At 33.5% G+C, this 25,634-nt stretch overlaps 1 protein-coding gene across 3 annotated transcripts in view; it reads left to right on the top strand.

The window, feature by feature from the left end:
- The first annotated feature begins 1,509 nt into the window (after positions 1-1,509).
- Tsp39D (Tetraspanin 39D) overlaps positions 1,510-25,634 on the top strand; it is a 103,976-nt gene continuing 79,851 nt past the window's right edge. Inside the window, exons 1-4 of one of the 3 annotated variants that reach the window (XM_017615063.1) lie at positions 1,510-1,611; positions 1,672-1,804; positions 20,850-20,958; positions 21,015-21,374. In XM_017615063.1, coding sequence (XP_017470552.1) covers positions 20,896-20,958; positions 21,015-21,374 — 423 coding nt within the window. In that variant the 5' untranslated portion in view covers positions 1,510-1,611; positions 1,672-1,804; positions 20,850-20,895. Of the gene's footprint in view, positions 1,612-1,671; positions 1,805-2,028; positions 2,269-3,175; positions 3,353-20,849; positions 20,959-21,014; positions 21,375-25,634 lie in introns of those variants that run through there. The other 2 variants (XM_017615062.1, XM_017615061.1) reach the window with 2 other exon arrangements.

Below are 25,634 nucleotides of genomic sequence, written 5' to 3'. Positions count from 1 at the left end.
TTTCCTATTAACTAAATTAAGAGATTTGAAACATTACAATTACATCTTAAAATCAAATTGCAATAACAACTAACTATAAAAATGGGAAAAAGATNATAAAAAAATGGAAGGATTGTAAAGGTACATTACTTAGCTTAGTTTAGGAATTTTTAAAGAAAAGAAAAACTCTCATGATTCGCAGACTTTCGCATATATGTATATGTGCCTTAAAACCACTTCTTTTTTTGTCGCGTACGTTATCACCTGGTTTTGAACGGATATTTTCCACACCAAAGTTTCGAGGCTGCTTATTTTTTTCTCATACATAGTACCCTTTGGTTGCAACATAACCGTAATCTTTTTTTTTCTGTAACTTCTATTTTTGATAGATTTACGTTACTCTATAAGCGTACGAATTTCGCGTACGGCTGTATGGAAACACCCATATGTTTTGTGTATGACGAGTTTCCACAATTTTCGCTGTAGTCCATCTTGTATTTTGTGCTTCAAAACTGAACTTGGCACAGACAACGAATTCCCAAGTGAATGCTATATCTTTCACAATCAATTATACTGTGCAATCAATCTCCGACTGCCCTTTTTTCTAGTCGAGCATCTTTTCGTCGTCGAAATCGCATACAGACATATTTCTTAGGTGAACATTCCCCTTTCGCTCACACTCAACAACACTCAGGACTACGTTCAGCCACAGCTCACTTACGTCTCGCTCTTCACATCTTGTTATGCAGCGTTTTTGCTGCATTTAAAATGCAACATTTAGCACTTTCGAACATATGTTTTCGAAGAGCGTTCATGCTATAGCATTTAGCAAATGTACATTTACCCGAGTTCGAAATCGTATGCTTTTGAGAAACAGCCGTGTTCCAGTCTCTTATTTAGATGCGTATATATTACGATCAATTCTCACGCAGAAGATAATGTGCAAAAACCCTACTGAAAAGGAAAAAATAAATTTCAAACCAAAAATTCAATACAAAAACTTGAATTGTTTTAACCATAACCGAACATTTGTTTGTGTATATATTCATTTGTCGGTGCTGTCAATTAAAATTTCCTCACTTAATTAGGAAACAAACCAAACAGAGTTGATCACAAATTGATCCAGATTTCTATCAGCATCAAATCGATGTTGAATTTGCTTAACTTTCTTTATCCAAATATGTAATGCAAAATAAAAGAAATCTCGATCGGCGATCACTGAAACGCAGCTAGCAACTGTATACTCGAAAAAGCAATGTTGCCACTTTTTCCCTTTAAACCATGTTCGAATCGTGGAAATTTTGGAAGATCACAGGGTTGCTTTTAGCATTTAGATCCTTAATGCAAAAATGGCGTTGCATTTAGTTGCATTTAGGTGACGAATTTTGTATGGATAAATGTACATTTAGAGTAGCATTTAGAGCTTAATGCGCTAAATGTGCTTTTACGCGTAAGCAAAAACAGCCTATTAGCTAGTTTATGTAGTATAGTCTCTCACTAACATGAGAGCGGTAACACAATATAATTTGAAGGTAATGGATATAGAACTAGAGCACATACGACCAGCACATACGAAACAACACCCCAACAAGACGAATTCACACAGGCATGCGCAGCCATCAAAGAACATAAGTACACAGAGAATAATTTTGTATTACGACATGTATGTATATGTATCTGTATATTTCACAGGCAATAAACAAAATCAGCTATGACGTTACACTTGTGTCAAAATTTTTAAGAGACCATGTTCAAATGTAGCGAACAGTGTCCGGACTCCTGAAAGCCGATTCAGGAGTTAATCGCTTCGAAAATCAGTCAAGAAGTAAGTATGACTCAAAGGCAATATTTTTTCATGAAAAGGAATTACATTAGCTAACAAAACCATTTTGTTTCATATCAAAATGTTTCTTTCATCGAAAGTGCAACGATTAATTCGCATAAAGTGTTCAAAATGCACACTGTGTGACACTGTAATTTTATTTTTTGTAGTAGCATACATGGAGCCGCTCAACAGTTGCATATGTATCCTTCAACAGTCGAGCCGAAGCAACATTGCGTAGTAACACTCCTGGCATTAGCCACCAGTTAGTTGAACATAAATTTCAATTCGTTTGTCTCTTTTGGACACCATTCGCATTCCTTTATTGCAGAGAACGTTTAAAACAGAGTTTATTGCTTTATGCTCCAGCATTTCGAACTTTCTGTTGTATTCGCCTCAACATCGATTGTGCTTTGTTTTATGTGTGTAGCAATTTTATTATCAATGCTGAGGTTTTCGGTTGTTGAGTGAGTATATTTGCACATATTTATATGTACATATATGTATGCACATATGCATTTGTGTACATATGTATACACGTACTTATACCTGTGTGGATATTTCATGATGTTCGCGAACAATAATCCTGCAAATTGTTTTGCTGTTTGCATTCAGGGATAGTTAGTTGCTAAAAAAATGTATTTTTCGATGTTGAATGGCTATTTACAGGACACCAATTCATTACCGCCGAGACAAAGGCTGTTTACTTCAGCAGCTCTTCAACCTCCACCTCTGTTTTGATATTTTTGTACCAATTATTTTATGGTTATGCCTTTACGCTGTTGTGTTCTCGTATTTCGTTTCCCAATAAACACCAAAAAAATATTTCTCTAACTTTGGAGAAATTCATAGTTCTTAAGTTGATATCCAACTCATCTCTAACCGACACGCAGATACGTAAAAAGTAATAGAGAAACGAATGTTTATTTATCAAATGAAAAACGAAAGCTATATAAAGAGGAAAATTACCAACAAAAAGTAAATAATCTTCAAAGTATCCTCGAATTATCTTGAAAGAAAATAAAAGGCGAAGTGAATCAAGTGGCAAAATTACTGTCGGACTGTATACTGTACATAATACAAAAGGAGTAATAAAATGAAAAATTAATATTTAAATTCATCTATGTATGTCATTTCAATCAAAAAGGTATAAGGTATTTTACTATTTCAATTTCAGTATTTCAATGATATGTTTGAGACCAATTGGAGAATTACATTGGAGTTTAAGTTGAGAACTAGCATTTTCTCAACTTGAGAAACAGTCCTTTTTTCATAAAAAGAAAAATGCCCTTTTTGTTGAGAACGCTATGATCCTCCACCTGCGGTACTGTTGAGAAACAACGTTAGAGATTTGTTGGGTTGCTAAATGTTTGTTGGGTTGCTTCTTCAGTCGCATCAGAAACGGCAAAGTGGCGTGTCTTTATTCTCGCTGAAAGTAGTTTGCATTAAGACCTAGAAGTTTGCGGAGTGAATTGTGAATAAGTACTTAATGAATACAACTCTGAAATAAACTCTAAATTGGCTTTTTAGTATTTTTATTGAACTCCAAAGGTAATAAACGTGCCTTTTACGTTATTTTAAGTTATGTGGGCTATGCTTTGATATTTTCTTTTTATATGTATACAAATAAATAACCTATACACACATCAGAAGCGATAGAATACAAGATGGGCCATTTTCAAGTAAAAGTAAACAAAGCCGAATACGGGGATAAAAGAAACTGTCAGAAGTGTCGATTTCTTAATACTAAAATGTAGCTTAATTGTGTTTAATTCTAAAAATATATGATTTATGAAAGGATTTAATAAAGAAATGGTTAAAAAACGATGGTTTTTGTGAATGTATTAGTGCAGTTCCGTGTATTTAAACCCAATTTGCCAAACGGCAATTTGTTCGCCGGTGACGTTCGCCAACGACTTGCCGGCGAACTCGCCGTCCGATGAAAAGCACAGTTCGCCGGCGGGCCGCAAAAACCACTCGCTGGCGAACCGCAAAACGATACTCAAAATCTTATCAAAAACCATACAAATCCAATTTCAAATTGTGTGGAATATTTAAAAACAAAACCCAATCGGCGAACATTCCCAAAAATTTCAAACTTTTCAATCTGAATTAAAAGAATCATTAAAGTTTAGTGTAAAAGAGTACAAATTTTGTGTGGAAAAAATTAATTCGATTTGACGTCGTTTCGAGTTCACCCAAGCCAAGGCACAATAATAAAAGGTTTGCTCAGAAAACAGTTTTCTCGCTCTCTCCTGACAAAATCGGCTCCCTTAGTGGGTGGGTGCGTGTGTGTGTGCAACCTTTTGTAAGGGAGTTAAGGGAGTGTCAAAACTCGAATGTCACTAATGAGCAAACCTTTAATTATTGAATCATGCATAAATACAGGTAAAAGGCAAAATGACGTTGCTCTCATGAGAACCAAACCTTTAAACTTCAACTTGTTTTTCTTTTATTTCCTATATTTCGTTACGCTCGTTACTATCGTTGTTTTTTTTTTGAATGTTCGTTACCGGGCCGTTACACATTCCCCTTTCAATTTTCAATACTCTCACACCTTTTCACTAACACACTCTTCTTTATTGCTTGAATGGGTGACTTGCTTATATGTATTATTAATATTATCTTATAAAAGTTATAATCATTCAAAATTAAGTAAATCCTTAGCCAAAATACTTCTCTTTTTAGAAAGTTCAAAAACAAACACAAGTTATACAAACAAAACAGGATTTACGATTAACATATGTATGTATTTTGGCCTAAATGCGCGCATATTTGAATATGACGTCGGCATCACGCTAAAAAACAAAGATTTTAATTCAAAATAATTGGTCCTACTAAACTATCGATATTTTTGATAGTATAAGAAAAAACTATCAATGAGTATTGATAGTCTAAAAAAATTGAAACTATCGATAGTGCCATCGATAGTTTGACAACTCTATAAAGCAGATATCACTAATTTTTTTAACATGCCTCAAAGTCCTTCGCGTAAGGAGCGTTGCGAAAGCAGCTGTGGGGCAGAGGTGCAGCGAAATGCCTTGCTGTGTGTTAAACATTTTAAAGGAGCAGATTTCACAAATACACCGGGAGGTACAGGAAAGGCACGTTTGATGCCAAGTGCTGTTCCTATGACTCTTATGCCGAAAAGTCCCTCCAACAACACTGCAACCAGGGTTGCCACTTTGGTAAATTGTTACCAAAATTGGTAGAAAAAATTTGGGTTGGTAAAAAGGTAAATTTTTTCTCATTTTGGTAGATTTTTGTTGAACTTTTCGTTCTCGCTTTATTTTTCGTAGTTATCTTTATATTATAAATTTCTTTCCAAAATGTAGTGTACTTTATTGCATTAATTTTCGAATGCTTTTTATATTCATACGTATAAATGTATATCGATATAAGGCGAACATATCGTGCTCCATTAAAAAGTCATTTTAGTGGAATCCCGAGGAGCTTTTAATTGCATAAATATTTTAAATGATTATTATTATAGTATTATGCAATTACGTGCTATGGTTGTTCGCAAAAAAAAATTAATCAACGCCATTTTTTATCAATGGCAATAGTTAAATGATAAAAACCACAAAAGACTGGCGGCAAAAAAATTAAAAAAAAAAATCAACGGGTATTTTTAGTTGCACATTGTTGTTTATAATCAAATAAAATTCCATCATTAATTGTTCTAAAGATTCAGAGTAAAAGGTTCGAAATTTACACGACTTTTTTTTTAATTTTCTATATGTTGTAAATAGCTGGAATCAGGGATGGGCGTTTTTGAATGAATTATTATTCAAATAAAAAAATAAATTTTTATTAATCATTCTAACAATTTTGAATGACGAATCAATTTTTATTTTTCATTCAAGCACTTGCGAATGATGAATAAATTTTTATTCATCATTCAAGTAATTTCAAGTAACGAATAAATTTTTATTCTTCATTCAAGCACTTGCGATTGATGAATAAATTTTTATTCATCATTCAACTAATTTCAAATAACGAAGAAATTTTTATTCATCATTCAAGCACTTTCGAATGATGAATAAATTTTTATTCATTATTCTAATAAGTTCAAATAAAGAATACGTTTTTATTCTTCATTCAAGTAATTTCAAATAACGAATAAATTTTCATTCATGATTCAAGTAATAATGAATAACCCACAATTTTTCATTTATTGTATAAGCATGAAAATAAGTATGTATGTACTTATTTAATTATCTATATATGTACATATGTACATATATACATATATAATACGTGAAGGGATTTTTTGTCCAGGTCACCAAATCTGCACCGTTCATTCGATTTGAAAAATGGGGTGTCAAATGAAAGGGCTCGGTCTGTAGAAGTGCTATAAGGTTTTACTTTTTCGAAAAGAGTTGCCACCTTTAAACAATTTAATTCCAAATATTTAAAAAAATAAATTAATTAGTACAATATGGGTATCAATCTAAATCGATTTGAAGAGGTTGTATTTTTTTATTACATACAAGGGGGTTGCCACCTGCTTAAAATAATAAATTTAATTTCAATTATGGAAATTATATAGGTGAAATATTTATCACAGTATGGGCGTCGGGCGGGAGAGGTTTAAGGAGGTTTTAGTTTGGAAATATTTAAAGAAGGGTTGCCACCTAATCTAAAAATTGAAAGTAATTAAAATATGCAGTAGTTACTTAGGTATGTGAAATATTAAAACATGGGTATCAAGCAAAAGTGAGTTGAGAGCTTTGAGCATCCAGACTATTTTTGTGGGTTTTAAGAGCGGTTGCCACCTGTTTTAAATGTTAAATTCAAATTAAATATCAGGTTGAAGGTGAACTAAAGCACATTGGGTAATGAAATTATACATGGGTGTCAGACGATAGAGTCCTACGTTTTAGTATAAAAATATTTTCAAGAGGGTTGCCACGTAATTGAAGTGGAATTTATATATGTGTGTTAAACTAAAGAGCGTTAAGAAATCTTTAGAATATTTTTGAAGCGTTTGAAGAGGATTGCCACCTGTTTGAAAATATTCAAAATCTGAAAATATTTTAAAAATTCTATAAAAATTTATTATGTTTGAAATGTAATTAGTGATGGGCGAAATAGCGATTTTTCAGTATCAGTGAAAATAGTGATTGCGATTTTTAAATCACAGTGATTTTTATGGCTATTGTGATCGCTAGTTCTTTTAGTAACATACAAATGTGTAGTAGTTCTAATAAATGATGACAATTCAGTGTTGGTACATGTAGGGATAATTCCCTACCCTTCGGGATTTCAGTCGAAAAATTAGTGTAGGGAAAAAAGGGAAAAGGTTCATTTATCCGTTAAAAAATGGCCATATTTCACTTCGTTTTTTATTAATATTTGCAGCCATCTTTACTCGTTGAGACACATTTTGAAATAAAAAACTGGAACGCATATAGCGCTACCAAGAAAATTAAACTGCGTACCTGAAAATGCCCATTTAAAACAACCATGGAACGGTTATGAAAAAACGCAATATACATACATATGAATAATTAAAAATTGTAAAATCACCATTTCTACCATGATAGAGAAAAATTTCCATTCGCAACTTCTGTTGACTAGCTATTGGCAGATGTGATATTCATTCTCAGCGAAATATCATGCGAGGAGGAAAATCACCAATCACTGATGCTGTGGCCTAGTATCAGTCACTATAAGCGATTTTTAAATCACAGTGATAAAATCACCGGTTGTGAAATATCACTCAACACTAAATGCAACCCTGGACACCAACTGGCAGGGAAACTTGCAAATTCATGCAAATTCTTAACATGAGAGAGAATTTGAGAGAATTTTTTCTTCCTCTCTGATATTTTGAGTGTTGGATAATTCTTGCTGAATTATCCACGAACAAACCTAATGCAAGTTTGGTGACTGATACTGCTAGGCCACAGCATCAGTGATAGGTGATTTTCCTCCTCGCATGATATTTCGCTGAGAATGAATATCACATCTGGCAATAGCTAGTCAACAGAAGTTGCGAATGGAAATTTTTATCTATCATGTTAGAAATGGTGATTTTACAATTTTTAATTATTCATATGTATGTATATTGCGTTTTTTCATAACCGTTCCACGGTTTGTCATCATTTATTAGAACTACTATACATTTGTATGTTACTAAAAGAACTAGCGATCACAATAGCCATAAAAATCACTGTGATTTATAAATCGCAATCACTGATACTGAAAAATCGCTATTTCGCCCATCACTAATTACATTTCAAACATAATACATTTTTATAGAATTTTCGAAATATTTTCAGATTTTGAATATTTTCAAACAGGTGGCAATCCTCTTCAAACGCTTCAAAAATATTCTAAAGATTTCTTAACGCTCTTCAGTTTAACACACATATATAAATTCCACTTCAATTACGTGGCAACCCTCTTGAAAATATTTTTATACTAAAACGTTCTTAGGACTCTATCGTCTGACACCCATATATAATTTCATTACCCAATGTGCTTTAGTTCACCTTAAACCTGATATTTTGAACAGGTGGCAACGCTCCTGCATGTAGATTAGAAATAAACTGGGTTGAAATTTATTTCGACTGATATCCATCTATTAATAATTTAATTTAATTTAATTTGAATTTAACATTTAAAACAGGTGGCAACCGCTTTTAAAACCCACAAAAATAGTCTGGATGCTCAAAGCTCTCAACTCACTTTTGCTTGATACCCATGTTTTAATATTTCACATACCTAAGTAACTACTGCATATTTTAATTACTTTCAATTTTTAGATTAGGTGGCAACCCTTCTTTAAATATTTCCAAACTAAAACCTCCTTAAACCTCTCCCGCCCGACGCCCATACTGTGATGAATATTTCACCTATATAATTTCCATAATTGAAATTGAATTTATTATTTTAAGCAGGTGGCAACCCCCTTGTATGTAATAAAAAAATACAACCTCTTCAAATCGATTTAGATTGATACCCATATTGTACTAATTAATTTATTTTTTTAAATATTTGGATTTAAATTGTTTAAAGGTGGCAACACTTTTCGAAAAAGTAAAACCTTATAGCACTTCTACAGACCGAGCCCTTTATTTGACACCCCATTTTTTCAAATCGAATGAACGGTGCAGATTTGCTGACCTGGACAAAAATCCCTTCACGTATTATATATGTACATATGTACATATATAGATAATTAAATAAGTACATACATACTTATTTTCATGCTTATACAATAAATGAAAAATTGGGCGTTATTCAGTATTACTTGAATCATGAATGAAAATTTATTCTTCATTCGAAATTACTTGAATGATGAATAAAAATGTATTCGTTATTTTAAATTACTTGAATGAAGAATAAAAATGTATTCTTTATTTGAACTTATTAGAATAATGAATAAAAATTTATTCATCATTCGAAAGTGCTTAAATGATGAATAAAAATTTCTTCGTTATTTGAAAATATTTGAATAATGAATAAAAATTTATTCATCATTCGCAAGTGCTTGAATGAAGAATAAAAATTTATTCGTTATTTGAAATTACTTGAATGATGAATAAAAATTTATTCATCATTTGCAAGTGCTTGAATGAAGAATAAAAATTTATTCGTTATTTGAAATTACTTGAATGATGAATAAAAATTTATTCATCATTCGCAAGTGCTTGAATGAAGAATAAAAATTTATTCGTTACTTGAAATTACTTAAATGATGAATAAAAATTTATTCATCATTCGCAAGGGCTTGAATGAAGAATAAAAATTTATTCGTCATTCAAAATTGTTGGAATGATGAATGAAAGCTTATTCTTATTTTTTTTTATTTAATTATTCATTTTCCTGATTACGCCCATCCCTGCTACTAGTTATCGATAAATATCTTTTGGAAATTGTCCCCCGCTGCATTACCTTTTCTATAGTTCAGAACCAGTCCTAAATTCGACATATGGGATCTAGTTCGCCTTGCACCCCATTTTCTATAGTTTCGTACCAGTTGTAAACGAAAAAAGTAACAAGATGTTTTGTTTTGGGTTACCATGGTAGCAATTTTTAATTATTTGCAGAGATGTATTTTCAATCTGAAATCAAATCTGTTTGAATGAATGTAAATTAAATTGTGCATTTGAAAACACGTTTACATACCTTTGGCTGTAGCTCAATTTGCAGAGGTGCTGACTGTTATTGGTTATGTTCCAGAAGGTCCCATAATGCTAAGATGTTAACACAAATATTAGTTTTGTATTACCAAACTGTGAAAAAGCATCTTCGACGTGCAAACTGAAACCGTATTTGAACGAAAAACCCGCCAAGCAAAAATCGTTTAAAGTAAACAAGCCTCCGCTGCATCCCCTTTTCAGTAGTTTCGAACTAGTTCAAAATTCGCCAGATGAGATCTAGTTCGTTCTGCATCCCTTTTTCTATAATTTTGAACCAGTTCTAAATTCGTCATTTTAGATATAGATTTCTAAAATTGTTTCTAAAAGTACCACATATCGCTGGCTTTTGAACTGGTGGCGATGTAGTTACTATCGGTCTAGTTCGTCTTTGGCGATAAAGATCTAGTACGGAACTACAAATTTGGTTCACCAGTTCGGGGTTTCCCTACAGGGTGTATACATATATATGTATGTATGAACGAACTCTGTGCGCATTTCAGCTCTGCCGCTACCAAGCAATATATGTATGTATAAATGATGCAAGCGTGCCTCGCGTAACTATATCCATTCGTACATATGTACATATGTTTGTATGGATATATTTATGATAAAGCAAACGGGCTTCGTTGATGTACTGATGGGCATATGTATGTACTTATGGACACCAATGTTTTCATGTATGTACATATGTTTGAATGGTTGTATATATATTTGTACGTATGTACATATGTTTGTGTATGTCCATATGTTTGTGTACGAGTATATATATGCATATGCACATATGTAGTACAAACGAAAACAAATCTAATAAGCTGCTCGTTGATATAAATGCGAACTGTACTGATTGTCAAAAATTATGTGTTTGTTGTACATTTGTTCATGTTCGTTATTGTGCGTATAATTTTCTAGAGTAGTTGTGTGCTCTCGCTATCTCCTTGTATTAACTCGACCTTCGTTGGTATACTCTGATGAAGATATGTGAGGATGATAGCAAGGCCAACTTATATAAGGTAGTGTTACAGGAGCAGTTGAAATTTTTGCCCGAGAAAGCCATAAACGTAGCGTCCGTTGGTTCAACGTGGTATTATTTTGCTCTATATTGCGCCGTTTGTGGGCCTGTTGAGTGAATTTATGTCTTGGTTGTATGAAAAATCAAAAAATTTTTATTTTTTGGCAAGTTGTACAACTTATCGCTACATTAATGGCCATGTTGTACAAACTCATTTAATTTGCGTTTATTTTGTACACTAAATAGCCGAAAATGGATAACTCAGCCGAAATAGGTACGTGCTTTCGTTGAATTTTATAAATGTAAGGGTCTGATTATGCATACTTCGCATAACTTCGCACAACCATTTGTACCAGTGCACTAAAAGTGTTACTTAAGAAAATGTGAAGCAAAATCTAAACTCAACAGATCCCTAAGTTTTTTAAAGTTCTGCTAATTTCTGGGTAATGGAATACATACAAAATACGTACGGAATTACACTTTGAAATTTATGCGAAGTTATGCGAAGTATGCATAATCGGACCATAAGCCGAAACTATGAAATTGTTAAAATGAGATTTTACAATGAGACTGCTCGCAAAATTGCAATGTTTGTGGGCAAAACGTCCAACTCGATTGCGGATTGATTTGAACCAACGTTTTCGGCTTGCATTATGTCAAAAGGATGTGTTTGTTGTAATTCATTCTGTCATTTACCACCACTGTGCGTAGGCCAATTCATGAAATCATTTCATGCGTTTGTGTATAAACTGAATGAATGAACACCATTTCATGATTTCAACTAACGCGAAATAGAGTTTATGCACTTAGTTTTTACTCAGATCGATGAAATGATTTCGTGAATTGGACTACGAATACATGTGATACTTATGCTTTTAATTTATAAGGTAATTTTATGTTTTTATACTCTTGCTACCACATGAATATATGAATTCGTAATAAAAATATATGAATTCGCCTTGGAAGATAGAAAGCGATTAAGAATAAATGCCGAACAAGGGAATTTGTCTTCTTTCAACTTAAATAAATGCATTTTGCAAACAAAAGTGCGTACGTTACTTAGTGTCTTGGTAATTGCGAATTCGTAAGGATCTATTGATTGCATTATAAACATTTTCATTTATTTGTTAAACATACAATTACTTCTATTACAACCTGGTCGTATGGATGCTAGCAGCGCGAATTCATATAAGGTGGTGTCACCGGAAAATGAATAAATAAATTATATGTATATCAGAAAATTAATAAGATGAAATGAAATTATTGTTTGATTTCTAACCAAACCTATGTATGTAACTCAATGGGCTAATGGTTTGCCGAACCGTAAACTTACATATGTTTACACATCCAATTTCGTGAGTAGGTACCTGGTACTCACACCTTTTTTAAGAAGTTTCACTTCTATCATGTGTACGGTGTTACACACGCATTTTTTTATTGAGACATTTGGTCCAACGTTTTCGCCAGCAATTCACGTTCACGTTTGGTTTTGTGGTCGACAGAAGGCATATCCTCTATTGCCGTCTTAAATAACCTGACGAAAGCGTTATACCGGGAAGAAGTTCTTGCGGGTCGATGGATGGATTTATTTTCCCGTCCAAAAAATTTACCAAATCGTAAAAAATGGACCAATTTCTATAACATCGGGAAATTGAGTGGAGTTTGTTGCTCTTTATCAAGAAAATATGCCAATTACGTTTTTTACATATTGCGTACAAAGTGCATTATGTACAATCGTATATTTAATATTTTTTAAAGTAACATTTATAATATTTACATATGAGGATAAATTTAATATACATACACTTAATAAAGACATGAAGATCACACTTTCAGATACATACATGTACTTACAAGTTTTCAAAACTNCCCCCCCCTAAATACGGCCTTGTACATACATATTAATAAAGAAATAAAGTACTCACTTTCAGATACATACATGTACTTACAAGTTTTCAAAACTAATGCTGGATTTCCACTAGGCATTAAATGGCAAAATGACAAAGTCGGGCATTAACAAATAATCGTGTCATTACATTAAAAAAAAATAAAAGAAAAACAAAACTTTTTAATATACAACGCTTTTATAAATGGACTAAAAAGTAGAAAATAATATTTCTCAATCCCACAGAATTTGTTTTGATAACTTTTGATTTTGAAATTTTAGCAAAAGTCGTTATAAACAATTAATGACATTGAAAACGAAAAACGTGGAGCGCATGCAGTACAAAGCATTCGATTTCATTGACAATAGTCAAACCACGTACATAACATTCTACAGCGAAAGTACAAATTTGAGATCGATTTTAAGCGGTCGTTATTCATATGACCACATACATACATATGTTACTTTTCATATCAATTCAAGTGTATTACATGCGCCCCACGCTTTTCATTTTCAATGCCATTAATTGTTTATAATGACTTTTGCTAAAATTTCAAAATCAAAAGTTATCAAAACAAATTCTGTCCATTTATAAAAGTGTTGTATATTAAAAAGTTTTATTTTATTTTTAATTTTTTCTACTTTTTGGTCTTGTCTGTACAAAATTTTGCAATAGATGTTAAAATAATTCAACTTGCAGTGAAAGGGAACAGAAGACTATGCAAGCACAATGTTGTTTGCTCACATTTAGTATAAACATACATACGTATGTATGTACATACATACATATAGCAGCAGTTTATTTCATTTAAAGAAATGGCGTGTCGTCCATTTCCGCTGTGACGTATATAAATAGTGCATATATTTAGGAGCAATATTTAACTTCATCTGGCGGGGCGACATCTCCCTGGTATGATGCCTACAACGGGGTTGATATCTAGACTAGGGTGATATCTAGAATTTTCCATAAATAGCTTTGCTACATTTATAGTAGGTGCATTCTTTTGCAACCGAGCTACAAAAGAACACTCGCTTAAATGACGAAATACACGCAAAGCAACAACACAAACTCGGCTATTTATCCGAGCTCAGCCAGGTCGGTTAAAAAATACGCGACCAGAAGGCTAGTGTTGGTAAGTGAAAAAACTGCTCTAATGTGAATTGTTAATGGGAAAGTGGAGAGGGAAATTTTTGCTTCCTTTTATACGTGACTTATATTTTAAAAGAGTATATATATTACGCAAATACCTCGCATAATTACTCATTTAAATTGGTTTTTGTATCTAAATCCCGGCGAACTAATCACATTTTCATGCCAGCTACCAACAGGGTTGATTAAGTAGCCAACAGGAAATTTTACCCGAGTTGAGCGTTCCTTTGTCGCTCGCGTACAAAAAAATGCAGCTAGTATAAATGGTGGTCTGGACATACAACATTCAAAGCGTGGTAGTTAAAAAGTTTTTTTTAAATTTATTTTATACTTTTTGGTCTTGTCTGTATAAAATTTTGCAATAGATACTAAAATAATTCAACTTGCGTTGAAAAGAGAACAGAAGACTATGCAAGCAAAATGTTGTTTGCTCACATTTAGTATATGCCTACATATGTAACTACATACATACATATAGCAGCAATTAATTTCATTTAAAGAAATGGCGTGTCGTCCTTTCCGCAGTAGCGTATGTAGTGCATATTTTTAACTTCTTCTGGTGAGGCGACATCTATCTCTAGAGTTTTTCTAATTGTATGTCTTTGATAGGATACCTACGACGAGGTTAATATCTAGACTAGGTTTGCCATAAATACCTTTGATATATTTATAATGTGGTGGTCTGGACATACAACATTGCAAGCTGATAAAAGCGTTGTAAAATAAAATAGTCATTAAGTTCATTTCCACATGGCATTTTTTCAAATGGCGTAAATTTTTTGTTATTTCAATGCCTAGTGGAAATTCGGGGTAAATACATGAATTCAAAGGAACATTTAAATTGAACATTAAATTGAAATTAGCAAGAAACCGGAGAATTTTTTGAAGCGTGCTTTCACAGATGATTAGCGATGCCATATTTGAAGATCAGTGGATTATTCAAATTTTAGCAGGTGTTGCCAAAATTCATAAATTAAATAGAAACAAGTAAGAGCAGCGCTGTCTTCGGCTATGCCGAAGGCTTCATACCTTTCTTGAACATCTGCAAATTTTACTTTGACAGATTACTGCTTTTGAATACATCTGCATACATCGATAGAGGAGTTACATACTTATATAAAAAATCGCATCTAAACAATCAGAGGTATGGAAGATATACTTTATATGNTAAATCAACTCAGCTCGACGTTCTGATCATATAAGTATACATTTTAATGGGTCTATCTCTTTTTGTTCTGGTACTTACAAACATCGGACCAAAGTTATAATACCATTTCATGCTCATGAAAGGTATAAAAATTAAAAAATATTGCATGAAGTGAAAGGGTGATAATAACCTAACCAAAGCATTGTGAAATGGACCATTTCAAAAAGCATTGGACCAATGGACCAAACGAAAAAAAATTTACCAAATTTGGTCCATATGGACCAAAACGGCAACCGTGTTGACAATACATTTTGAACCGTAGACCTTCCAATTTTCAGCAATTTTACTAACCGACATTGGGAGATGTGTGGATTTTGCATGAAATCGTCCAAAATCAATTTTCTTTGCTGAAGTTCTTTGGTGTGTAGAGTGCTGCCAGATTTCAACTGAAGCAGGTCTTACTTCCAGAGATATACGGTATGAAAATTTCGATATGTATGGGTGATGCCACTCTCCCTTAATATAACGAAAGTCTGCAGTAGGTGGCCAACATTTCAAAAGGTACAGCCGTTCGCGAGATCACCTCTTATAAAAAGAAGGAACTTCTCTTTATATAATTAGTGTAGGTAACACAGGGCAACACCGATTTTGATGCGTCAAATGTTAAAGCTGTTTTTGATAGACTTCTTTGTGCTGATTACGAATCCGTAAGTATAAAGTTTCCATCAGCTCCAAGTTTTGAGAAAAACGTGGTGAAAGTGTCAAAAAAAAGCGTTTTTTGCAATATTTTAGAAGTTCTAGCAAGGAAACAAAAGGTGATGGAACCTTCCACTTAGGCCTAAATAAAAGCTAGAACTACAGACTACTATCCCTGAAAATACTATTCCTGCACCTTGCCCTGATGGTCACCTGTACCCAATTACTTTTTATCGTCCAACAATAAAAAAAATACTGGAAAATTATGCAAGTGAATAAAAAGTGTGTAAAAATTAGTGTTAGCTGTTCAATAAACGACTATAGGTGACCTTGGGGTCAAGGTGCAGGAATGGTATTTTCAGGGATTGAAGTCAGGAGTCCAAGCCTTTATTTAAGCCTGTGGAAGGTTCTATCGCCTTTTGCTTAATTGCGGTAGGTACTCAAAATTCCCAAAATCAGTTTTTCCTGTTCATCAAATTACTATAAGTGGCCATCAAGCAAAGTTCAATCAAGCAAGCGATTTTTTGACGCTTTGACCTCGTTTTTCTTAAAATCTTGAGCTGATGAAAACTTTATGCTTACGGGTTCGTAATCAGCACAAAAAAATTGTCAAAAATATTAATTAGCCAATACCCGCATGTTTGCGGCGCCTTCAAACACCTTTCGAACGGTAAAACAATGACTCAATTCTATTCTACGCATATCTATAATACGGGTATCGAATTTCAAGCGAATCGAACCATAAATAAGATTTTTTCGAATAGATCGTTCCCTGGCCCCCTTAACGGAAAAAATTGATCCTATATGCTAATCTAGGCAAAAGGCTACCTACGTACCAAATGGATTTTTTTAGCGTAGCTCGATCCTTTAGGAGCAAATTGTTTCACAATTATCCGAAATTTTCCAAGCTTCACAACGAATTTTCCACCTTTCTTATTATTTGGCGCTGTAACCGCCTGAGCGATTTCCACCTTTACATCGTCCGAAATCATCAAATAATGCAATAAAATGCAAAATTTTGGTAAAAAAAAATTTCGCGTTCTTCCGGGTTTTTCCCAGTTTTCCACTTAGAATTTTCCATTCGAAAGCCATTCCGAAGGAATCGCACATACAAAAAAATCAATTTCGATTTTTCCAATTTCCCGAATTCGCCGGAGGATTTTCCCAAAATTTTCTTCCGTAAAAACCTTCTCCTGGCAATTACGAACATCTAAAAAAATAAAATGTTTGCCAAATCTGACAAACCGTTCTCAATTGATGAACATTTTTCACACCATTTTTATATATATAGATATGCAAGTGTAAAGATGATCTCTTATTTTTTAACTTTTGTAAAAATGTCTGTTTTTAGTTTATTTTCTTTGTAATTAGCTTTTTAAACTGATATGAAATAAAGACATTTATATTTCTTTGGTTAAAAACACAAATTAATTTTTATTTCTAGTATCCGCACTAAAGCAAGACTACAAAACTAGTTTGTTACCATATTTAAATTTATGGTAGTAATATCTCGAGATATCCCGGGATCCCTGGATTACCAATTTAAGATCCCAAAATCCCGTGATTCACAAAATGGTCCGGGATTGGATGCCTTAGTCGCAAGTTAACGGTTGTTTTCAGAGGCTGGGGCAACAATACTAAAGCAGATAAAATATATATAAATAATTGTTTTTTGACCTTTGACAAATAAATTGAATTGATGTTAAACATATATGTCGAGGGCTTATATTCAATACCCTCTCTCTGCACTTCTCACAAATGAGATTCTGAAAAATCCACCTAAGGCTTAATTGGCATCGGTTATATTAATGCTAACCTTGTACTATAACGCTTGACAGAAGAATTTACATTAAATTGCAAAGTCAGAATTAACATCAGTGATGTCAGGTAAATCCCAGATGGGACTTACAAACATCACAAAGTAGTTTTTGTGAAAATTGCAGATATAGGGTATTGAACATAAGCCCTCGATATATATTTAGATGTGTTCTGGTTATAATTATACTAAACACTAAACTTACAAATAATTTATTGAAAACATCGATGCATCGTTCATAAACATCGATATTTTTGACATCGAGGTTTGGCTCTTGAAAATGAACGATGAACGATGTTGCATCCCTACTTGTTTCTAGATGGCTTAAGATGTATATCAACAAATTATATCAAGAGTTGGCGGGTGAGTCAAAGAAACATTTTTCTTCACGCGTTCCTCACGCCACTTGTATCTGTATGCAGCTCTCAAGAAAAGCAAGAACTCCATGTAAAATGACGTACAAGGAATAGCTAAGAAATTTTCTTGTGTACAATTTTCTTGGGGCAGTACGCAGTTCTTAAGAAATTTGCTACGCTTTCTACTAACTCTACTTTCTACTTTTCTAAAGTTTTTTGTGAAAAAAGAGCAAAAGACAACCCATGATTGCAACAGAAATATGTGCCCGTTCCATTATTTCTTGAGGAAAGAGTGAGGCCACAGGCTGGTGTAGTATCACATGTCAAAATTCCTTGGACACACACACGAAATAATGGCAATTTTTATCTTGACCGTTTTCTTGAGAGCTGCATACTGGCCTTGTACCAAAAACTAGCATAAGGTCAGGGTTACCACTGACAAAGAAAAGCTCTTACCATCCGCTTAAAAAAAATCTACCAAATCTGGAAAATATCAACCAATAACTTTTGGCTGAGTTCAAAAAAGCACGCCCAGTCGTTTCTCTTCCTTTCTCCACTTGGCCTTTCCATCGCAGTGGGGGCGTCCCTCTGCCTCTGCTACCACCAGCGGGTTCCAAGTTGAATATTTGCATAACTGGATCTGCGGAGCCACTGTATTTTAATTCGCTGCAATATGTCTATGTCGTTGTGAAGCTCATACAGCTCATCATACCATCGTCTGCGGTTCGCCGTCGCTAACGCGTAAAGGCCCGTAAATCTTCAGCGAAATCTTTCTCTCGACTACTCCAAGAGCCCCCTAATCGGATGTTTTTTTTTGGTTATTTTAATAAAACCTATAGGTCTGATATTTTTTATTTAATTAATTATACGGTATTTGAGATCATATTAATGGTATAGTTATTCTCAGTTTCCTTCAAACAAAAAGCGAAAAACGAAAGGCAAACACGAAAATTCATCATTTAGAAAAACTTTAACTGGAGTTATAATAGACGAATACAGTGACTCAAAAAACCGCTTGGTGATTTTTTTAGTATTCACAATGTTTTTTAATTAAAAATTGTTTGGTATTTGCTTTTAAGAATATTGTTTGCGCTTTAACCAAACCCCTAAAAATCAAGGATTCAAGCTAACTACAGCATTTAGAAAAATTGAAAAAATGTTTGTCTATATTTCGATCTTTTGATTTTTACTCTCTTACTCTTATAGCCCATAACATTTGAGTAGATAACCAACAATGTGCAGCTAAAAATTCTTGTTGATTTTGTTTTGAATTTTTTTGCAACCAGTCTTTTTAGGTTTTTCATTTAACTATTGCCATTGATAAAAATGGCGTTGATTTAATTTTGTTTGCGAACAACTATAGTGCGTAACTACATACCTGTCCATTTTTTCTTTTTATTTAAATAATCATTTAAAATATTTAGGCAACAAAAAGCTCCTCGGGATTCCATTAAAATGAGTTTTGAATGGAGCATATTATGTTCGCCTTTTATCGATATACATTTACGCAAATGTATGTATATAAAAAGTGCGCACTAAAGCGCTTGAAAATTAATACATTAAAGTAGACTAAACTTTTGGAAAGAAATTTTTTAATATAAAGATAACTACGAAAAAGAAAGCGGGAACGGAAAGTTTTATTTGTTTTTCAAACAAAATAATAAAAAAAAATTTAGCAAAATGAGAAAAAACTTATCTTATGCCAACCCAAATTTTTTCTACCAATTTTGGTAACAATTTACCAAAGTGGCAACCCTGCATGAGGTGCAGAGTACGTGCAGAATGCATCCACTTGTGTAGATCTCTGGCATGATGCAATAATACAAGCTTGATACTGCCTTAGCTCAGTAGAATAAGAAGAAAAACGGGAAGAAATTAATCTCCGTTTGGGGGAAAAATATAAATTTCATATTTTCTACAAAACAAAATTTGCTTTTTTATAGTGTATTCGTAATGAAATGAAATAAAATAACGGGATGTACATAGCTCAGTGGTTAACGCTTCTGACTTTGAACATCGAATACGCAGGTTCGATCCCTGCTGAAGTCTAGAAAAAAGAAGTCTGATGAGGAGATGTGGTGATCTCGGAAATAGTGCTATAACTTCTACCGCTTAGACTTTGTTGCTTTTTCAATTTTCGTGGTACAAAGCTCAATAAAAATATTAAAAAAATATTTAAAATGAAATAAAATAAGTTAAAAAACCTTTTTAAGAAAACAAAATGTGTATACTGAGAAAAAAGTAAAAAAAAAAACATTCAACTGTATTATTAGGCAAAGAATTGTTAAAGAAGTAACACTACCTAAGGCAGTCAATATGGCGGAATTAGAGCGAGAAGCTGCCAGTCTATAACACCTTGTATTATTGCATCATGGATCTCTGGTAGATAGTTAATTAGCACTCGGTCGGCCGTCTGGTTGCGATGCGTGCAGGTGGCGGGGAATGAGCGCTTTTGCCTCGCTGAAGGTGCCATTTACAAACGTTCCACATGCAATGACAGTCAAGCAGTTAGATGTTGGATTGATTGCTAAATAAGAGATATGCAAAATAAACTTACAACGATCGGCCATTCGCGACATATGTAGTATGTTTTGTATTTTTTATAATGTACTTAAATGTATGTGTATATTTTAAACCATAGGGAACACGTTTCACTATTTTATTTCATTATGTTTTAAACAATTCTGAACACGTCAACTGAGTAACTAAATATTAACATTTGTTTATTGTTTTCAGTTAATATCGAAAGCTTAACTGTTTTGTTTCACTATGTTTTAAACGATTCTGAACACGTCAAATGAGTAATTAAATATTAACATTTGTTTATTGTTTTCAGTTAAAATCGAAAGCTTTTGCATCAAAGAATAAAAGATAAAAGCAAAATGGCTTCTGGAGGCTTAACGTGTGTAAAGTTTATTACATTTTTTTGTAATTTACTTTTTGCTGTGAGTATTTATACCATTTATTCATTTGAAATACTAACTCATAGGAACACTTTTAGTTGACAGGTCTGCTCATTCTCATCGTGGGCGCTACGACGCAGCTAAACTATGCGCACTATTCGAATTTCGTCAGCGATCATATCTGGACTGTGCCCATCATTTTAATCATTGTTGGCGCTATAATAGCATTCATTTGCTTCCTTGGCTGTTGGGGCGCTTTGCAGGAGAATAGTTGCATGATTTTGTCATTTGCCATTTTGGCGGTTATTATATTCATCTTCGAAATCGGTTTGGGCATAGCTGGTTTTGTTAAGCATGCAGCTCTGAGCGATATAATGGAGGGCCAATTCAACTTCACCATGAAGGAATACAATGAACGCAAGGAAAATAGGGATGCTTGGTCACTTTTGCAAAGTGAGGTATGTATGCAGGCGGTCTAGAGGTTTATCGCGCCATGTGCTCTTCAAAACACTATTTTTAAACCCAACTCTCAGAAAGGTGTGTACAGCTTTTGGGCGTAGGAAGTGTATCTGCTCATACTGTGACCACCTTGAGACCAACCTCCATTTTAGTCTTCTAGATCAGGGATGGGCAGATGTTTGGCTCTTAAAGCAGTCAAAGACCCAGCAAGTGCTACTCAAGAGGTAAAGCAGTTCTCAGGGTGAAGAGGGTGTTAAAAATACATTACAATCAAGAATGATAGAATACAAGATTGCGCCGATCAGAGAGGATTTTTGAGAATAACTTTTGTGTGACGTCACACTGGTGCAATTGCGAGAGAGAAATGCCAAAACGTGAGCAAGAATGGAAGAAGAAGAAAAAATGTTGCAAGGAAAACGTAAACAAGTTGCACAAGTGTGACGTCATGCAAACAACGATTCTGTCAAATTCGTTAAGAGAGGGATAGCGGTCCGAGATCGGCGCAACCTTTGTATTCTCTCAATCGTGCATTACAATCATCATACATCCCCACTTTCATGATCTTCATTGCACAGCAGCTGCTAGGGACAAAACGATACCAGTAAATACAAGTACATACTCGATACTTTTCGTCCGATACCAAGCAATTTTGGTATCGATACTTTTGAACCGAGGACTGAGTAGGTATCGGAAGATAGTTCTTGTATCGAAACCCGATTCAGTAACAATTTTATTCCCGGACTTTTATTTTTAATTCCAATTTTTATTGTGAATAGTTACAAATTTTTGGCAGTTTAGTTTCCAACGAAAAGAAAGTCCTACAAAGAAAGTCCCATTATCATCTAATCTAAGTCCACTTTCTGTGAAAACTCATATTTGGCTATAGGAAGCAAGATAAATTAAAAACGGATTAACGAACGTGCTTGTTTTATTTCTGAAACATTCTCTTTGCCCTCTACACACAAACACTAAAAAGAGGGCGATCAGAAGGCAACATTTCTTGTAGAAACGAAATATCCATTAGTCCAAAAGAGGCACAGAAAATTTGATAAGCTAACAACAAATTCTAAATATTTTAATTTGCTACGGAACTTCTTGCGAAATTCTTGAAGCAAATGTTTTAAAAGATTATTTTTCTCTCCTGTAAAATTTCTACAAATGGACTTAGCAACCTTTCACTCTAAGCTAGCCATATGAATGCATGCACTACATTATAACATTGTGCTCCAAAAATCATCAAGATTATTACTTCTTTCAGAAATATACCATCGTTACTCTGCAAAAATGCTGTTGACCAGTGTTATAATACAAATAACTTTTATTAGTTAATTTGGATGAAATACATTTTGAATATTCTCTTTGTACAAAATAAATAATTATGTATAACGAATAACATACGTACATAAAAAGGAAGCACATTCTGTTAACAAAATTCTGTGGGGATTTTACAAGACTACATATCGGATTTTGCACCTTTTTCTTGTTTTTGTTTTGTTTTAAAACTTAAAGTTTTTCTTAAAAAGATTAAGTACCATTCTTCTAAAATCAAAAATGATCGTCACACAAGTTATTTTGACAAAAATTCATAGATATGTGATAGCGTTTTTTAAAAACAATTCTTATATATGTACAAATATCGATATAAGTAGGAATCGATACTTTCAGCCCGATACTAAGACTGCTTTTACACAGTTCAACTATTGAATTCAATTCTGCTCGCATGTGGAAGAGAGGGGGTGAGAAGAAAAGGGACGAGTACACATGCGTCTGTACCGTCAAGTCGTTTCAACTTTCTTGCTTTGCTTTTGGCATTTTCGTTGCTTCCCATTTAAAGAACCAAAAACTTGAAGTCAACAGAATTGAAACGTCTAAAAGCAAATAGAAAACACAAAAGAGAATGAGCAAGAATTGCTTTCAAGTACTTGAATCATGTAAATCGGGTGTAAGTAGGTATCGGAACTTTCTTTCGATGCTACTTCCAAGTACAGGGATCGATGCTTCCATGGTATCGTTTTATCCCTAGCAGCTGCGGAAATACTAAGACTGCTTTTACACAGTTCAAGTATTGAATTCAATTCTGCTCGCATTTGGAGGAGAGGGGGTGAGAAGAAAAGGGACGAGTACACATGCGTCTGTACCGTCAAGTCGTTTCAACGTTCTTGCTTTGCTTTTGGCATTTTCGTTGCTTCCCATTTAAAGAACCAAAAACTTGAATTCAACAGAATTGAAACGTCTAAAAGCAAATAGAAAACACAAAAGAGAATGAGCAAGAATTGCTTTCAAGTACTTGAATCATGTAAATCGGGTGTTACAGTCAACAGCAAATTCAGCATCTCTCAAAAAGGAAAATAATTATCATATATACATGAGCCGTGATGGACTCTGCCACAAACAAGCACGAGCTAAAACTGAGCAAGTGTTAGTGTGCCTAATTCAGTTTCATTCTCAGGGTTGCCACACAATTTTTTAATTTTTTACAAAAACTCTAAAAAAAATTACCAAACTCAGAAACATTTTTTTTATTTTTATGTAGATATTTTTTTTGGCGGCGACCGAGCTTAGATTTTTCGAGAGACAGATAAGGTTTTTCCTCTTTTTTGTGACAAACCCCAAATTTGCATAAATATTGCATAATAGTAAGTTAATATTTTAACATACATATGTATGTCATTTTATTCATAATGAAAATACATATGAGCATAATTTGAACGGAAATCTACATTTATGTAAAATATTCATACACAGGTTTATATGTATAAATATTTGAAACATTAATTTAGCTTTGAATTCAACTTTTTTGTAAAATAGATTTTGCATTATTTGGTGATTTATTAACCGGTAAATTAAATTACGTTTAACAGTACAAAATATCTTTTTAAAAGAGTTTAATTTAAAAATTTGTAAATCTTTATTTTTACAAATTATATGAAAAATACGTAGCTGAACTGGGTCGCAAAGGAGACCTATTATTACCGAATTTAAAAATTGTGGCTACTCTAGTATGATTGCTTCAATTTTAATGGCAAGAGCGCACAGAAATGAGCACCTCTTTGACACTGAATCACTCACCAAAAAGGGGTTGTGTTGAAATTTTTTGTGATATTTGGTACTTTTAAAATAATGAAATACTTTCGAGCGAAAATGTATGTGTATATATGCTTATATGTACATATACATTGCAGTGGGCCTCGATGGGCATACCTAAATACGTTTGTACTTAAAGTACCACTTTGGGTACTAAATACACAAATACTTAGTATTTTGAGATGACTAAATACCCAAGTACTATTTACTTAGGTATTTAGGAGCTGCTAAATACCCAAGTACTATTTACTTAGGTATTTAGGAGCTGCTAAATACCCAAGTACTATTTACTTAGGTATTTAGGAGCTGATAAATACCCAAGTACTATTTACTTAGGTGTTTAGGAGCTGCTAAATACCCAAGTACTATTTACTTAGGTATTTAGGTGGTGCTAAATACTCAAGTAAAAAGTATTTAGGTATTTAGGAGCTATTAGATATTAAAGTAAGAAAAACTTGAGTATTTAGGAGCTGCTAGATACCAAAGTACAAAAAACGAAAGTATTTAGCAGGCGCTAAATACTCTGGTCCAAAGTACTCAGGTACCTTGGGGATGCAAAATACTTTCACTAAAGTACCAAGGTATTTAGTCGATGGCTAAATACTTTCAAACTAAATACTGTATAGTTTAGGAGAAATTTAAAGAATTAACACCTCAACTTACTTTACCACAACTCACTTCACCTCTCCTCAAATCAACTCACCACATACAAACTCACCACACCTCACCTAAACTCACCACACCTCCTACTGGTACACCAAAATCCGCCAAATCTTAACCCACCACAGTTGAACTCATCACACTCGTTCTGACCACACCTCACCTAAACTCACCACACCTCAATTTGGGAACTTTTTCTGGATTTGAGAGATACTTCAGACTAAATCAGGATTTAGAAGACCATTTCGGGGTTTTCGGGACTATTTTGGGATTTTCGAAGCTATTTCGTAATTCTTTAGGGATTCCCGGAAACTTTTTAAGATTTTCGGGATTTTCGAAACGACTTTCAAAATATTTAGGGATTTTTGGGACTAGTTTTGGAATTTTTGGGACTTTCGAGATTCTCGGAGTTAATAGCGGGCCTTTCGGCAGTATTTCGGTATTCTCAGAATTGTTGGGACTTTTGGACAATTTTTGGATTTTTAGGATTAATTTCTAGCTTTTGGGACTTTCGG

The sequence above is a fragment of the Rhagoletis zephyria genome, unplaced genomic scaffold (assembly GCF_001687245.7).
Source record: "Rhagoletis zephyria isolate East Lansing unplaced genomic scaffold, Rhagoletis_zephyria_1.1 Rzeph_scaffold_00957, whole genome shotgun sequence".
Classification (NCBI taxonomy): Eukaryota; Metazoa; Arthropoda; class Insecta; order Diptera; family Tephritidae; genus Rhagoletis; species Rhagoletis zephyria.
Note: the sequence above shows the minus strand (reverse complement) of the source record. Positions and strands in the feature narration are given on the sequence as shown.